The following is a 17,904-nucleotide window of genomic DNA, read 5'->3' as shown; positions in this document are numbered from 1 at the left end:
AAGAGATCCCATTGGAAACAACATCAGAAGGTTAGTCTAATGAAAATTCACAATTTTATCCTTCTTTAAATTTACGTCATCGCGCAAACTTTTTTTTATAGTTTGAGTAAAACGGTGTACGTTTATCGTTTGTTATAGCCTTCAGACGCATGAAAGGCATCCATTTACCACCCTGGTGCGCAGGAAGAGCGGGTGTCTACCACCCCGAGGGGTTTTGCTTCGTAAAAGACTTAAGCCCCTTCGCCCCTTTATAAATTTATAGCCCTTGATTTGTTCTACAAAATTTTTAAAACGAACATCGCAGAATATAGCGGTTCTGAAGAAAATGTCGTCATAAGATGTAAAAAGCAAACGTTTCATCTGTTCGCTTAGTAAAGTGGACCAAAGGGGCACTCTTCACACGCCTTAACCAAAACTAGAGGGATTATCTAAATGCGAGGTTTACAATTGATCAAACCAGCGGCAGAAAACTAGACGGTGATATCGTATCACGTGAAATGAGACGTGCAAAAGGACCTGATGGTGTTCGTTTGTTCAAAGTATCCGAGTTTCTTACCCCGCAGCAGTGCACTTCATATCTCTCACGTCTTGCAGCGAAGGTCCGACGGCAAACATCCGACGATGCTGAAATCCAAGCTGTAGTAGAAGAGGAAAACTTTACCATGGCAAGAGAAACAATCCTATCCATCACGCTACAGCACCCCATCACTTACGATCAGCACGATATCTGTGCCATGGCCAAGGGAGGATCTCTGGAGTGACGTAAACTTAGAATGTTTCCAAAAATTTGTCAGCAACTAGAATTAGAAGTACCACCCAAGCCCGTTCGCCGCAAAGCGCTCGACGTTGACCTGCTGAAAAAAACCGTCATTAATTTTACTTGCCAGCTCTGTGGGCAAAATATGAAGAAACAGAAAGTACTAACCTGCTCACAGACGTTTTTCTCTTTTGGGAATTTGGTGCGCGCTAAGATAAGCGATTGCTCGTGAGAGAGGGCGGAACGCGCCTTTTTTTTATACGTGCACTCGAAGATATCTAAAATGAAGAGAGTCTGTGAACAGGCTAGTAAAGTACACAAATTGTAGAGTTTTGCCCAAACGGTGTTCTCACTTCTCCTCAGAGGCTTGCTTCCAGGAGTGAAGTTTGTTTATGTTTAAAAGAGCGTTCCTTTTCGGAAAGTGAGATCATTTCTCATTTGTCAGGGTGAGTCCTTGTTACAAATCAGTCAGTTACCTTTCAGCTCGCGACTATTTGCACGTGATAAATGTCTCTTCCCGCTCTAACAAATCAATGACACCTTATCTTATAAATGTGAAGAGGTATTTTAGCCTGCATAACAGCTGCTTCATGAGCCAAGCGAGGCGAACGCGGCATTTGCTCGAAGCACGAAACGAGTGCCAAGCGCGAGACGAGGGATGGAGAAAAATAAAGCTTTATTTTTCTACTCCCCTCTTCGCTTCTCGCACTTCGCGCAAAATGCGACTTTTGCCTCGCTTGGCTCATAAAGCGCCTGTTATGCAAGCTGGAGGTATTTCTGCAAGTTCTCTGAGTTAACCAAAAATAGCTTTGTTTATCGTCGCTAAACACTTCTAAAGGTCTCTAGAGAAAGCGTTACAAGCGAGAATGTGGAATTTTATAGCACTCCACATCGCGTATTCAGCCCTGCAGAGTGGTTCTCTTTTCCTCGCGCTCGCGGCGTGAATTGGTCATAGTTAACTCAAAGATTATTATTAGCCTCAATAGGATTTTCAACAATTTTGAAGAGGTCTGGAAGGTTTTAAGGATGCGATAAGCACAAGCAAGTTTGAAGTTGTATTGTGGACAAGCTCTAAATGAAACTAAGAATTTCTAGTCACCTGGCTAGGGTTTCCTGGTTTAGGAGGAAAAATCATTAAAAAAAATTAAAATTTTTTTCAGAACATATGTGAATTGAGTAATGGAACCCCGGGAAAACAGTCCCACAAATTTAATTTCCAACATTCAAAGATATTACATAGGCCGAAAAACTTTGAAAAACAAGAATTACGGGCCTTTCTGAGAGCTAAAATATAGTTTGACTTGAAATTGCTGGAATTTCATGTCTAATATTAATTATATATAAAACCTGGGATATTTCCTGTTAAAATTTAACTCGACTAAAACAGAATAGTAATATTGCAGAGTGTATATGCGTTGTTTACTAAAACACACTGTAACGTATTTTAACATATTTGCGCGTCCCTCCCTTGCGAAATGGCTTTTGGAATTCCTAGGAATTCCTAGGAAAATCCTAGGAATTCCTAGGAATTTATTCCTAGGAATTCCTAGGAATTCCTAGGAATTCCTAGGAATAAAGGTGTGAATTTTCACGGTAAATTCGGACTAGGAATTCCTAGGAATTCCTAGGAATTCCCAACCATAACAACTCTGGTTCTACAAAACTTGAAATTCCTAGAAATTCCCAGAAATTCCCAGAAATTCCCAGAAATTCCAAGTTTATAGCCAACAGGACTTGGAATTCCAACTCAGAGAACCAATGACTTTCCCTGAAAAGCTGTAAATCTAAAAAATTCCTTGGAATTTCTGGGAATTTTTGGGAATTTCTGGGAATTTCTGGGAATTTTTGGGAATTTTTAGGAATGTTTAAGAATTACTGGGAATTTTAAGCAAAAATTTGAGGCTAATGATATAAAATAAATACTTAAAATTAAAAAAACCCAGCTAAAATTCAAGTATTTAATGAAATTTATTTAGAAGCTTAATTATGGCTTACATGTAAAATATTTTTGATTAATTATTAACATCAATGTGTGGTAATATTAGGATGGAATTTGATTTATTTTTCTTTTCTTGAAAACTTCATACGGATTAATCCTCAATTACAGCTATTCATATAAAATAGTTCTAATCAATCATTAAATTTGGTTTGACACAAATTGTGAATAAAATCTGTTGATTCTTTTCCATAAAATACAATATCTTAAGTAATATTTATACAGTTATATTCTTGGGAGTGAAGGGGCTGATTACAGACAAATAAAATTGATTTTTTGATTAAAATCTTGTTGTAACTGTAACAATAAATTAGAATGAAGTTATCCTAAACTGCAAACTTAGCTGCTGTTTGTACTGTTTGTATTTTTTTTCCTGGGCTCACAATGAGTTGGCCTTGAATGAGGTTGTCAACAAGAACCTTGACCATTTTGTATCTGGATTCCTTGACATCTGAATTTGAAAAAAAAATAATATATTAAATATGTATGTTTAAAGCTCAGACCAGTCTTTTAAGATGGCTATGAGGAAAAGGGCATTCATTGGATTCTCAAATTGAGAAATCTCTGTTATGGAGTTAGTACATCTCTCTCATGGATTTTGCTTAAAAAGGGCTGAATACATTATTTTGTTTTTACCAAGGAGGGCTTCTTTATATACTAAGGTTTGTTATGAATCTTGAATGTTCCCAAACGTGACTAGAGGAATCTTGAAACCTTACTGATAGGTTTATTTCATTGTAAAGCATAAGCTTAAGAAACTGCGGCATGCAAGTGACCGATTCGATTCTCAGAATTATTCTAGTTTCAGCTGCGCCGAGCGTTATGTAAGCTTAATTAAACCCGCTACATCTATTCTTTTATAAGATTTTGATCACAACGAATATCGCAATTTTTACTCACCACAAACTTTCAAAATCGTAGCTTTACAGATGGCCACTCGACCCTTGTTTGTACCGGTCCATATGTCAACTGTTGTCCCTTCTTTTAACTCCACGGCGCCAACGACTTTCTTCTCTTTTACAACACTCACGCTATTCTCGTTTTCCCATTGAACCACAATAAAAGCTATCTTTAGAAATGTTATATTAAGCAAAACAGTTGAGAAAAGCGATCAACCGATGAAAAGTACATTCAAAGATGAGCGCCAAATGGAGTCTTCTTTGTTTCCGATCACGGGCATGATCACGTGGATCTTTTAGGACTTGTCATTGGCTAGCAAAGTGAATCCGCTGGCTTGCCGATTGCAGTGTTAAGAGAAGCGCCCAACTTTGTTTTGACTTCTCCGACCGGTTCTCTGCTTCTAGAAGATGGATAGCTTGGTGATATAAATAAAGATGTGAGCTCACTCTATGTAGAAATAATCGACAAGAATCGATCGTATTACAAATGCACGATTTGTGGCCGAAAGTTGTGGAGGAAACAAAGACTCGAAACTCACTTGAGTTGTGTTAATGGCAAAGGTGAGAAATAACACAAGCCAATCACAGTTTTGAATGCGACTACAAATCGTCTTTTACCCTCATATTTATAAAAGAAGGATACCACATTCGGAAGTGTAAGAGATACATAGATGATCCCAGTGTACCAGTACCTAAATCTACAAAGCTTGACCGTAGCAAGCGTTCAGCAACACGTTCTAACACCGCCATCTCGATTCCTCAGTCAGTCGTTTCCACTGAACTTAAAGCAGTATTGACAACAGAGTAGAGTGCGTCTTACAAAGGAGAAACATTTGTACAAGAGACAGGAGTAGCTATATGCGATTACAGAGGTGCGTTGGAACTCTGGTCCACAAATAGTTATGCACTGCCCGAAGTATAAAACAATTTTGTTGATAGCTGACAGACAGAAAAGAACAACAAGTAAACTTAAGAGCTGTTATTATTGAAGTATGACTAGCACTTTTCATTTTATATAAAGAAGGACTTGTAATTTGCACCAAAAATAAAAAGATGTAATATTTTTTTGGGAGATCCAGTGATTGGGACATTTAAGAAATTAAGTTATGAAAGGAAACTTGGTTGGTACTTCTCACTACTAACAAGTCTTGTTGACAAATATTTTCAGATCAGAGTTTCAAATAAAGTAAATTGAAGACGTCATATAAAAGGTGTTTTTCCTCAAAGGGTACATTGACTACCTCTGTCTTGTCTGCATGCCAAATGTTTGCAAAGTGTGTGGATGATCCACAAGTATTGGAACTCTTACAAAAATGTTTTGTAAGAATAAAAACAGCAAAACAAATTACAGCAATTAGTCATGAAAATAGAGCAAAAACTGAAAAAAAGCAGCAACAACAATCATGAAAAAAGAAAGATTAATTAGGTGTTGAATTTGTTTGTCTAAGGCATGAAATTTCTACTAAAAGTATTGTCAACAAAAAGTCTCTGACAGCATTTGAGGCAACTGAGCTTGACTGTTCCAAGGTTTTCTAACAAAGGCAACCAGTAATGTAGGTTAGGGAAGTAAGATAACAATGTAATTATTGTTAATTATTGTGGAAGTTGGCAATTTCCATTTAACATAACTGACAGCTGGTTCATGAGAAAATCCATATTAATGTAAAGGTTTACTAAAACTTAGTTTGAGTAATAAATTTCATGATCGTTAAGTAATAAACGTGTACATGTATGTATATCTCTTGGTAAGTTTTGTATAGCATACCTTTTATTGAGCCAAAGTTTAAAGCCTCTGAAATTACTCTTTTTCTTAAAACCTTCACATTCAAGGTATTGAGAAATTCTTAGAATTTATGTGGACCTCAGGGTATTAAAATTGGCTCAAATTCAATTCCCAGAAATTCCCAAGAGTTCCACACTTCTTAAATTATAGGTAGTTTGTAAAGCTGAGAATTCCTAGGAATTCCTAGGGATTCCAAGTCCTCACAAAACTGGAGTCTTCCTTTCCCAGAAATTCCCAGAAATTCCCAGAAAACTGGGAATTCAGTTTGCAAGGGTCATTTGCATAATTGGGAATTTTTGAGAATTCCTAGGAATTCCTAGGAATTCCTAGGAATTCCCAGAAAACTGGGAATTCAGTTCGCAAGGGCTTTAGCTACGCATCATCTCTATAACGACGAGAATGCAAAATTCTACTCGCTAATTTTTAATTTCTCCACGTTGTGTGTGGTTGGTAACCTGATACAACAATCAAGTTTATGCAACGATTTAGGACAACTCAGGATCTTTTCCAATTGTCATTAAAAATTAAAGCCCTTCGTGTAGGAGGTAAGTGAAATAAGTTTAAACGGTCAAAAAGATGTCTTGGTTGATTTTCAGAATTTTGCAAATGCGCTCTGACACTAGCTCATTGGAGGAAACACATTGGTTTGCCTTGTTTTCAAGACGTTGGTAGATGAAAGCTATTTGCTATCAGAAGCCTAACTGGTGTAAAAACTTTCCACTGATATGCTTTTCTAGCCCGATTTACGCGTACATTTAAGAATTCTTTTGTACACATTGTTGGATTTTTGATCTGCAAATTATGTTCAAAGAGATGGTCTGCTCTGATCAGGCTGGTATGAATAAGATTTCATGTAAAGTTTCCATACTTTATTTACACTCTGACTGAATAAATCCCGCAACTTGAAGAAAGAGGAAAATCCGTGAGCTATATTATTGCAGTCGCAGTAATCTAGCCAAAATATCAATTTTAGCTTGTAAAAACCCATAAAAAAGAGAACTCAAGAACAACCAAACTATCTCTGAGACATATGTCTTAAACCGTTTTTTATGTCCAAAAAAAGGAAACCTTTTTTTCGACGGGAAGTCGAGAAGCACTCTCCTAGCGAGAACGCCACTGAAAAACAGAGTTTGCTTCCGTGAAGCCATGTTTTCTAAAAATATGCTCTAAAATCTCCCAGAAAATTTGGTCAGAATACCACAGAGTTAGCAATTTGAAATTTTAGCAAAACAGATTTGTAGGCTTTTTTTTGTGTGCGCTTGCATTTTTACTGAGTTAAACTACTATTTTCTTTTCTTTTGATGCTGCCTATAATTATTGATACGTACACAAGAAGGCTCCCTTAGAATAGCGAGTGAAAAATGGAAATAACTGCCTGTGGAGAAAATTAACAAAATTATCTATTTTAGTACACATCATTTAATCTAACAGCCTCTCTGTGACGGGGTGTTATACATCTTTCATATGTCCAATTGTGATTGGCTATCATGTTTCAAGGAAGTTTAGCGTTAAATCGCTGATACATCGCCGTCAACAAACTGCTGTTAAGCTTCTCGATTCTTTCAACAGCCACAAAACATCGAAAGGATTTCTTTTCAGCTGGTTTTTTAGAATATGGGAGTTTTTCTCCACTTGTTCTTCACTTCTGTGGTGCTCTCCCACGGACAAGTTCTATCCTGCCCAGATGGTAGGTTTCAAATCTTGCATTTGTTGATAAAAAGCCTTTATTTTTCTCCTTTAAAATTTTCAGCTATACAGTTTACCATGTTAAAAATGGAAACACGAATTCTCAAGAACTGAAATACTTAAATTGTCGTATATACACATAGGGGCATAAACTAACAAAATGGCTACAAAATTCATAATCCAATTGAATGCATTGTTATCTTTTATTCATTCGAAAATATCCTTGATTCCTTGGCACTATATGCGAACGTATGTTTGCAAAGTATTTTTAGTTACGACCGAACAATCTTCGGAATTTCTTAACTGCTCATATTTTTCTCATTTTTTTCTGCTTATAGTCTTGAATTCTTTTGAAACACTCATATAAAAATAAACTTAAGTTTTATCGAGGCCGTCTAAAATTAATGACAAAATTTTCGCAAGAAAGGTCCCACAGTTATGAAGAGTCCTGCACTTAAGGAAAGGCAAATTGATGTCTTAACTAATGGAAATGAAATGTTTTCCATTCTCCTATTTTTAGATTCTCTTGTGAAATAAGAATCTTTCTTTGGGTACATAATTATTCGCTTGTGTCATAAAAATTTTAAAATTGTTTAAATGCAGGGAAAGCAGTTATGTTTTCAATAATGCAAACGGAGTACTAAGTGCAGAAAAGCGGGCACATTAAAACATGTCACTCGACAGGTGACTAATTGGTATGAATGATGGAAAAACAAAACAGAGCAAAAAGCAAAAATTAAAATCGCAATGTAAAATTAAGCATAGTTTGTTCTTAGCGTGTGCTTATGGAGAAATTGATGCTCGAGGGCAGTTTTAAAAGCACAAAAGAAGTGAGTTGCTCGAGCTGAAGCCAACAGCAATTTTAGCTTCTTGAGTGCTCTCTAAACTTCCTGTGTGAATCCATAACACGATATACACTCGCGAAGAGCACAAACCAATTTACTTATAACATGGCGGATACGACTTGTGCACAAAGATAAATTTCTACCACAGTTGAGTCGTGTGACCCGGTAATCGCTTACCACCCAAAAACTATCGATAAAAGGCAAGGTGTATACGATCAATAAATATTTAGAAACCAAAGCTTAGTTCAAAGAAGTGCCAAGTTTACTGCTTGGAAACGGAGAACAAAAGAACTCCTTACATTTACGAGACCCGCTTAATCGATTCAGCATGCTGGAATCTTAATTTTTTACTAGAATTCACGGCCAGAATGTTTGGCTTTGCGTTGACAATTTGAAGAAGAATTTGAAGCATAACCTTCGATTCCACAATACTTTTAATCGCCTCGAATAAAATTTACTGTTCTAAAGAATCTTGAGAGTATTAATACCACTCGAATAGGGTAGACGCGAACTTACTTGCTAAAGTAAATTGCAAAACTCGTATTATGTATGCGCCATGCCTACTTCGAGACACCATGCTGGCTCATTAGGAGTTTAGCAGGACTTGCAAACGCACGCTTTGTTATAATAACTTTGATAATAAATTACGACTTGAAATAATGTACAAAAGGTCATGATTCATGGCTCGATAAAAACCTTATCCGATGTTACTGTTAATACAACTTGATTTCCGATAACTCAGTGAATATGTTGTAATTATGGATATACGTACCACGTGCACTGAACTGTTAGATTAACATCTGAGACCCTCAGAATTGATGACTCATTTCGCTTTTTAACTCTTAATGATTTGAATTTTTAGATCAATGCCGTATATTGGCATTTCCATCCACTTTGTTCTTCGTGGGAGAACGTCTTGTTAACCATACCATAGCAAACATCAGTGTGATTGACAGGGACACGTGTGAATATCGTTGCTACTTGGACCACAACTGCGTCAGTGTTAACTTTTATTTTGGAGAAAAAGGAGCAAAATCACACAACTGTGAACTGAATAACTCAACGGGTAAAGAGTACGATAGGGATCTGGTGAAAGCAGCGAACTATGTATACCACGGAACTAAGGTATCAGTCGTTAAATGTCAACTGCACAACTGTCTCTTTTTCAATTCATTAGAGCTAAAGGGTACCCTTTATATTCATGTCTGTGAAACGCCTCTTATTCATTATTAATTATTTTTACATAAATTTTAGACAAATGCTGATGTCGTTACAGATCTTTTGTAGAAAAGCACTATCAAAAAGCAAAAGTCCTATGAGTGCCTTGAGAACACCCAACTTTATTAACGAAAGCATGCAATTTTATTAGTCATTTCAGAACGTTGGTCACCGGCCTAGAATAAACAATTGATCGCTGTTTTTCTTGCAATAAAGAAGGCACAACTGCGAAATACTCATGTTCATTCATCTTAAATATTTTTCGTGACCAAGAATAAATTGAATGGCCTTTCGAATGCATTTTTGCAAAAGGTAGTTGAATTCAATTGGTTTTCAGGCATGAATGTACCAGGTTAAATAATCGAAATAATTAGACACATCTCATGGCTAAAGAGCACGTACGACTATGGCTATAACGGTACAGTTGAGCTATGACCGGGGTTACGAGTACTGCTTTGGGGAAAGATAATTTACTCTGTAATAGCCTATCTTTAGACGCCCCCTCTCGAGTTTTCAGAGTGATGGGAGTGACTTAACACAGACTTTTTGAATTTCTTTCCCCACCAAGTTGTGTTCAGGTTCTCGGCGAAGTGTCGAAAACGGCTATCAAGATTTTAAACAGTTAATTGCGACATCCCGTCCAAGGGAGTGACAATTCTTCTTGTCGCCTCATGCTGAAAATGTGGTATTTTTAACTCTGGAAATTATGCAATATGTCTAAAGCAGAATTTTCTTTTAACGCCCTTGACAAGTTCTTTTCCGTTTCTGTTTTTTGTTTGTTTGTTTGTTTTTGTTGAAGAATTTTTGCGCTCTATCTCCATGTGAGAACTACGGCACCTGCCAGTCGGGATTTACAGGAAAACGATATCGATGTTTATGTGCGTCTGGACTTACTGGCCACGACTGTGAAAAAGGTAACACTTAAAATCAGAGAAATCGATTCTTTTTTCATTTTTTTATTTCTTTATTTTAACATAGTGGTCCATTTTTTAGAGGGTCCAAGATTCAGAAGCGGTTGTACTTATGACACAAATTAAATATGGCCCATTGTGGTGGAAAACAAGGATGGGGGCGCAACTTCAAATTTCATGCTCTGCCGTATTACATTTTTTTAGGATGAACAGCAAAGGACTCAAACCACCTCCCTTAGGTGTTGAATTCCTTTTTCATTTCAAACACCATCCCACTTCTTTCGAGTTGAAGTCTCACCCCAGGATATTATAGGCATTCAGTACAAGGAAAAGTGGAGCGAAGAATTTACTTCTCTGTAACCCCGCATTTTACTGCTCACTTGCTTCTTCAATCGTCACTGATGACAAACAGCAGCTTAACACATCATATCTTCCCCCCTTCCCCCCCTCCTTCTCGCAACCTCCGTTCTTCACTATTTTGACCAGAGGGCTATTGATTATATTTTAGACATCAATGGGTGGGCTACAAAAACCCACAAGTGCAGCAATGAAAAGGTCATTTGCTTAAATAGCATAGGATGATTCGAGTGCATTTGTAAACATGGATTCAGCGGGAATATACATAAATGCATAGGATTAACCTCTAGTAAAAACACACGTTTTACAATCGTAATCATAATGTGCTCCGATTATAACACCTAAGCTGGTTTTCCTTTGCACATTAACTTGGTGGTGATAATAATGATCATAAGAACGATTCGATAATTTTCTTCTAGACATCGATGAGTGTGCTCTGAATTCCCACAAGTGTAGCGAGAATGCCAATTGTACAAATACTGAGGGGTCTTACATCTGCTCTTGTAATCGTGGATTCAGCGGAAATGGACTTGAATGCGAAGGTATAGTCCTGCAGAGCATGACCTTTTCAGGCAGAAAAAATTCCGTGCGTTTTCCTCTCTCCTTAACTGACTACGCCCCTAAAGGATATATACAATTCTACTCGAGGTACAAAATAAGTTTTTCGTTTGCAACTCATTTCCTGATTGCGTGACATAGCATCTTTTAAGAGAAGTACGTTTACGGCTCTGTCCTGTGTGGTCAGAAAGAGTTTGAGTCACCCTCCATGTGGAGGGGGGTTAAAAGTTTTTTTTTCCTTAAGACCACCCTGTCGTTTTCAGATAGAAATCCCAGTTTCCATACCCCTTTTATTGTTATATTTATCACTATAAATGATACGAACTGCTTATTAAATTTCGGTTATTGACGAGTGTGCTCGAATTCCTATCTTTCGGCAGGAGAAGGGCCCCAGATTCCTGATTTTAATTTTACTATATTATCAAAAATGAACGAGCTCGCAATGTTATACTTTTTTTATAATATATATGAAAACCTCCCTTCTCCAAATCGCCCCTTCCCTCCATCCTCGAATATACTGGAAATACCCACAAATATAACAAGGACAACGCCATTTGAAGAAATGACGAGATATCTAGTACCTGTATCTTTCCCCAATTTCATTCTGTACTTCATACATCGAAGAATATGCCAAAATTACCTGCAACTGTAGCAGTGATTATGCTGCTTGTGAAAGTTCGGGGGGATCTTTCAAGTGCGTTTGTAAACCTGGATTCAGTGGGGATGGACAAATTGCACAGGTAATGGAATTTCTTCGGGCCACTATGTCTCCCCATATCAAAAGCGATTCAAACAAAGACCTGGTGTTTTTGTCTTTACGGTAATAAACTAGCCCAAATGATTTCGTAGTTTTTGGTAGAATTCAAATTGCCTTTTAACATCAAGATCATAGATTTCCTATCCCGATATATAAATATTTTTTTCTTTTCTTGTTTTTTTTTGCGCACAGAACTGTATTATCAGGTATACTGTCATTTCGAAAGTTTACATTCAACTTCCTTCCCCCCCACCTATTCATTCTGCGACATTCTGCCTCAATATAAACAAACGGTATGATGTGTTGACTTCATTTCAGACATTGATGAGTGCTTTGAAAATACTCACAACTGTAGCAAAGGGAACGCAACCTGTACAAATACCGAAGGATCCTTCACTTGCTCTTGTAATCCTGGATTTACTGGGGATGGATACAACTGCACAGGTAATACAAGTTAATCAGCGCAAGTTTTCTGCCGTTTCAACAAGTAAAACGCACACAGCTTCCTGCATCAAAGGCTATTTCTTCGGTGACCAGACCTATTAGTTATTACAGTATCAGAGGTGGTGTATTTAGTTGATTTCGTGCGGTTGATAGTCCCAATTTTAATTTTACTTGTATCATTTCTTTAGCTGGCAATGGATTACTTTCTTACCGTCTTTTCTGCATTCTTTTTGGATGAGTACTCTAAACATTCTCAGATCTCAATTCCTACTGTTATTTTGAAGCTATATATTGTTTCCCCCTACCTCCATATTCTGCCTCAACATAAACAAAGAAGAATTATGAATATGGTGTTCATCCCATTTCAGACATTGATGAGTGCTATAAAAATACTCACAACTGTAGCAAGAGGAACGCCACTTGTGCAAATACCGCGGGATCATTCATCTGCTCTTGTAAGCCTGGATTCACCGGAGACGGGCAGAACTGCCGAGGTAAAATCTTTAAAAGCATAATCTCATATACCAGAAAAAATTCTCTGTTGCCGTTGTCTCCTTCCTAAGGGCACTAACGCACTGAAAAAACTTCAATCGACATGGCCGAGTTGTTTTTTATTTGACGATTTAATTATACCAAAAAAAGCATAACGAGATCTGAAGGTAACGTTATCTGACAGGTTTGTTTGGGGGTCAGTGGAGCTTGGGCCACGCCCACCTGGCAATCTCAATCAACAACAATGATTTTTTGCCTCATATTGCAAAAAAACTATTACTCCGCAGCTTCCCTTATAATTTTTGCTCTGGTTAATGGCATCATTTCATTCATTCATTCCTATACCTGTTCTCTTTCTCTGTGTGTTCAATTTCTTTCCACCGCCTTGATTGACTTTTGGTTTCTCTGGCGCGTCAACTAAGAATCAGTGGCTTGATCGATATCACTAAATGATTACGAAATCTTTTATTCCGTACACAAACTCTAAATCCAAATTATCTCAAACTGAAGACTGCGCAACTCCTACGCTTACAATTAGTATACTCTACAGAAGGGTTTGTCTAGAACCATCCTGCGCCTTGAATCTCACAGCCAATTCCATTACAGCTAAACTGAGCAATAAGTTTACAATAATTTAACACTTTCATCTCATAACGCTCTACCGACAATTACTCTTGATCACTTGATGATCACTTCCACTCATGTACTCCCAGCGTCAGTCACTACGGACGTCATCAGTCGTCCTTAGGACTACACTAAGCGGGTAGCTCAGACTACATGAGTAAATCATGAAAGCAATAATTAATAGATAATTACTGAGGCAGTCACAGCGTGATGAGATATATTAGCCTGACCCCGGTGAAATCGCTCTGCATTATCTTAGCGATTTAAGGCGCTACTTGGTCATTTGTTGCTATGCAAACAATGAAATTGGCATGAATTCTCTTTTGAAGGTAGAAATTGCGTAACACGTCTTTGATCCAATAAGTACCCTTTCTTTCTCAATTCTGGAATGAAAATCATTCCACGATCTTCCAAGTAACTTTCACTCCTTGTTTGATGGGTGTTTGAATAAGTTACAATTCTTCTGCACACAAACTTCTGTTTGCCTGTTCGCAACATTGAAACATTCCTTTTCAACCACTTAGCCGGTCAAATCTTGGAGGGAAGATCGTCAGAGGGAAAACGAACCTCTGAAGAGTCCTCTAGCACAATAAATTGGTTTTATGTTTTGTTTTACAATGCCTAGATTGCCACTGGTTTCGATGAAATGAACGGAAAGGAATGTTCTTTTGTCTACTTTTGATCTAGGTTTGTAAGCGATATCTCCTGTAAGCGTACCTTTGAAATCTATTGGCTCATTGGCCTCCCGGGTCTAAAAACCGTAATTGAGGTAATATCTTCATCCTCTCGGTCAGAAAAGTCGTTTCCTGATGCCCTTTCACATTACTATCTTCCGAAGAAGCTTGAATGGGTCCTTTGTCGCTGCCGAGCCCGACTGGCTGATCTCAAGAGTTAAAATCGTTCCCTAGTCCCGCCAACAAGTCCACTTTAATGGATTCTTCTTTCTTTGTGTAAACGGCCGGTGGTAAAGCCCTTGCCTTTTCCTTGTTAGTTTCCTCCCGAACTGTCCTTTGCCTCAACAGACGATACTTCTCCACAAATTCTTTCATAGTACTTTCAAACTCGGGGTTGATCCCTTTGAAGGTAGAGGTCGCATAAGGTTGACATTTGCAAACTCCGTGCCAGTGTGAGGGACAGGATAGTAGGATTTTTCATGAGTAAAATATTTGGCTTCCCATTTTGTTACTCTCTTCATTTACTCCCAGATAATTATTCCAAAGTCTTGGGAATACTGCAATGTGGTGAAGGTCTCATACTTAAAAGGGAAACTGCGTGTAGAATCTCTACAATTGTTATAAATATTGTGCACAATTCAGTGTCCTCCAGATAATCGTTGTTTATTGAAGCTATGCTGTTGCACACGCAGTGCATTCCTTCTTCGAGAAGTTTAAGGGAGACTTGAGCTTTGTTAGACACAGTTCCTTCGGGGCCGTTGGTCGCTATGGCTTCCTTTACATTGAGCCGTTCTTTCACATCAGAAACGGTCTTCGTGATGTTGTCATTTACATACGATACTTTGTCTACGGCATCTTGATAAGACGTGTGCTTTTCTCTTTGCGTTGGGCTCTGATACCAGAACTTTTATAGAGACTTGCTAGGACTTGTAAGAAAGACACAGTATCACTGAGTCCCGATGCTAGTGTAAAGCAACCTGTAGCAACATTAATGCGGATAGAGTCTTCTCCATAGAAGAGATGCTATGTTTTTTCTCAGAAGGACAGAAGGACTTTACCTTTCGATCCCCTGGGTCAGAGAACGCTATCCCGTCTTCAAATTCACAAAGTCTTTTGATTTCTTCATAAGACTCCGAGTTCTCCTTTAGAAGTTGGTCACTCTAAGTTTCAAGGATTGCAAACTTACAGGCCACTGTCAAGATCGACCGCTGCAAAATAAGCTCTTCGTCTGAGAACTTCTATAGATATGACATTCGAAACTGCCAGTCAGATAGGTCACGAGTTTGACTCTGGCATCAACAATGCCAACTCCATTCTAATGAAATGTCCACTTGTAAAATTCCCCTCTGGGCAACTTCTGCACACAACAGAAAGTTTTCACTTGCATCACAGATTGACGTTGGCTTTTCTAAAGGAGGGCGAAACTGGACAAGCTTCGAGTTTCCGAATTCAGCGGCTAAAGTTTGCAAATGGTGTTCATTCGTTTTCATAGAACGGAAACTGTGCCATCAAGCGGTAAAATGAAACAATGCTAGCTGAGACAACAGCTCCTGAACACAATATTTTTCAAGTTTATCTGGCTTGAAATTTGAAAAGAATTACCTAGCCTTCAAGGTCAATAAACGGTGAATCAAACTACGATGGCACCTTCGTGCGGAGTTTATAAACTAGCAACCCGCATCGATAAAACAGGTTGCAAGGTCTCTAGCCTTACGTTGAATGTTCTTTCGGAGCACTGTAAACTGGTCTACAGGTTGGTGCCCTGGCGCCTCAACAACAACCCATGTATTTTAACACAGAGACCAAATCACACAGAGAATCAAAATCGTAGCCCAAAGCAAGAATTTGTGGCCTTTAACGTATTGCCACGATTTAAGGGGCCGATTGGTCTTTTGCATAAAGAGGCCTGTACACTCTTGCATTTGATTTTCCAGAAAAAGGCGAACACTCATTCTGAGCCGCACCACGGTTGGTGAACCACAACACCGTGACTTCATTCTAAAACATCCAATGACTGGTTGAGATGGGATGATGCACAAGATGGGTTCAACTTGCCATTGCGATCTTTGTTTCGCAAACATTCGAGGGGGATAAGGCATTTCATTGAGTGTTCACTGCGAATATCAAGGGCTCCCAGAATGCACGCAGGGTGCGTATTTAAAAGGCGGTTACATTACTTGCGCCGTTCAAGGCCATTGAATCAGGGTTGGCCCAGCTGCACTGAAGACTCTTACCGAGGGGAACCAATCGAATTTGTGGTAAGGGCAACAACAACGGACAGCTTTCTGGAAGGCAAGGTCGCGATAGTCATTCTGTTGCGCTAGAATTCAGTTGACTAAATAAGGCCTTTCCGTATATTGTAAAAAAATATATATATACATATTATATATATATATATATATATTATAATATCTAAGGCATTTTATACTACAGAGTAAGATTTTTAATTCGTTTTTTATACTACAGAGTACGAGTTTTAATTCGTTTTTATACTACAGAGTACGATTTTTATAATTTCGTTTCCGGTGTTCCAGCCGAGCATGGGTCGTGGAAGCTCCCGATTCCATTACGTCGTCCGTAGTTCAGGAAAAACTGTTCGCGATTTTCCTTCCTCCTAATTGTGTTTCGAGAGGCCTTGTGATAAATAGTTTGTCAACATAAAAATTCTCCGCAGGCCATAATGTACTCGACCAAAAAACTGCCTCCTTTGACCAAGGAACAAAATCGCTGGTGCTTTTTCAGAAGCGCCAGTACGGTTGTTGTACATCCTTAATCGGAATGCGGCCTCTGTCGACGCTTCAAATGCCGTTTTCCGAAATCCATTCGATAGAAAGCGTACCAACAGCTTTTGAAATATCACAGCATTGAATGCCGCATCGTGCGTAAAGTCGACGATCGAGTCAGGTATCAAATATCATAGAAACCGCTAAATGAACATATGACCCTTTGTAGATGGATGGGTCCATGCGGTAATTTATTAACGAAATATGAGACTCCGGCAGTTACTCCTACTAATATTTTAATAAAAAATGTACTTTATATAGAAACAAAATAAATCAACTTTCCTTATTTAAATCCAGTTTCTTAGTATTATCTGGGAGAGATCCGGGGTCTTTTGTCAGCTGTCAAGTAAAATCCCACCACAAATGGCAGTTGGCCAGTTAGATTTTTCAGAAATTTTGGAGTGTCAGACAACATAATGGATATTGGTTGAAAATTAAATTTGTTTAATAGGGAACAAATAACCTTGCCAATCACATCCCGCAACCCGACAATCATATTCTATGGCAAATCAAATACCATGGGTTTTACGTGGTTTGCTGTCGATTTTTGGACATTCCTCAACTTTTCACTACTCTGTCTATTTTAGAATTTCAAGACTATTAAAAGTCTGACCGGGTGGCAGGAAGAAAGATAACTTACGGCAATCCAAACAAACGGTTTGTGACAAAGGGACTGAAGGAGTTGGTATCACGCAAGTTATTGAAGGAGCAGGCAGGTACACGGAATGCCTACTCCTCATGTCCACCAAAACAGACCGTTGTACCACTCACGCATCCGGTTTGCTAAATGGTGGGCTCATCCCAGCAGTGGCTGATGGTCAGGGTCACCAGGACAGTTTTCTTCCACATGGGGGTCAACACTGCTTGCAAACCTGGTCAAGTAAGTTCCGTTCAAAAGCCTTCATCACTGTTTTGTCAAGCGGTAATTCAGTGATAAACTGCTGCGGCTGGTTACTTATGTTTACTATCATTACAATGAACAGACCCGACTGTTACCATCCGTTACTGCAGCACAGACTAAATCGCTGCTGGTTTAGCCAAATTATCAATTGCTTGTAGTCCGTCTTGTGAAAGATTGTGTAAACCATAATTTATGTGCATTTTAGGTTTGGCTATATCA

The 17,904-nt window shown here is 38.4% G+C and overlaps 2 protein-coding genes across 2 annotated transcripts in view; one reads left to right on the top strand and one right to left on the bottom strand.

Moving 5' to 3' along the window:
- Positions 1–424: 424 nt before the first annotated feature.
- LOC131787130 (germinal-center associated nuclear protein) overlaps positions 425–17,904 on the bottom strand; it is a 216,280-nt gene continuing 198,800 nt past the window's right edge. Inside the window, exon 38 of the mRNA XM_066167163.1 lies at positions 425–854. Coding sequence (XP_066023260.1) covers positions 791–854 — 64 coding nt within the window. The 3' untranslated portion in view covers positions 425–790. The remainder of the gene's footprint in view (positions 855–17,904) is intronic.
- The window catches only part of LOC131787159 (uromodulin-like), a 240,513-nt gene continuing 229,658 nt past the window's right edge, over positions 7,050–17,904 (top strand). Inside the window, exons 1-6 of the mRNA XM_066167191.1 lie at positions 7,050–7,122; positions 8,829–9,091; positions 9,984–10,098; positions 10,872–10,994; positions 12,086–12,211; positions 12,580–12,705. Coding sequence (XP_066023288.1) covers positions 7,050–7,122; positions 8,829–9,091; positions 9,984–10,098; positions 10,872–10,994; positions 12,086–12,211; positions 12,580–12,705 — 826 coding nt within the window. The remainder of the gene's footprint in view (positions 7,123–8,828; positions 9,092–9,983; positions 10,099–10,871; positions 10,995–12,085; positions 12,212–12,579; positions 12,706–17,904) is intronic.

This window comes from Pocillopora verrucosa, chromosome 5 (genome assembly GCF_036669915.1).
Source record: "Pocillopora verrucosa isolate sample1 chromosome 5, ASM3666991v2, whole genome shotgun sequence".
NCBI lineage: Eukaryota > Metazoa > Cnidaria > Anthozoa > Scleractinia > Pocilloporidae > Pocillopora > Pocillopora verrucosa.
Note: the sequence above shows the minus strand (reverse complement) of the source record. Positions and strands in the feature narration are given on the sequence as shown.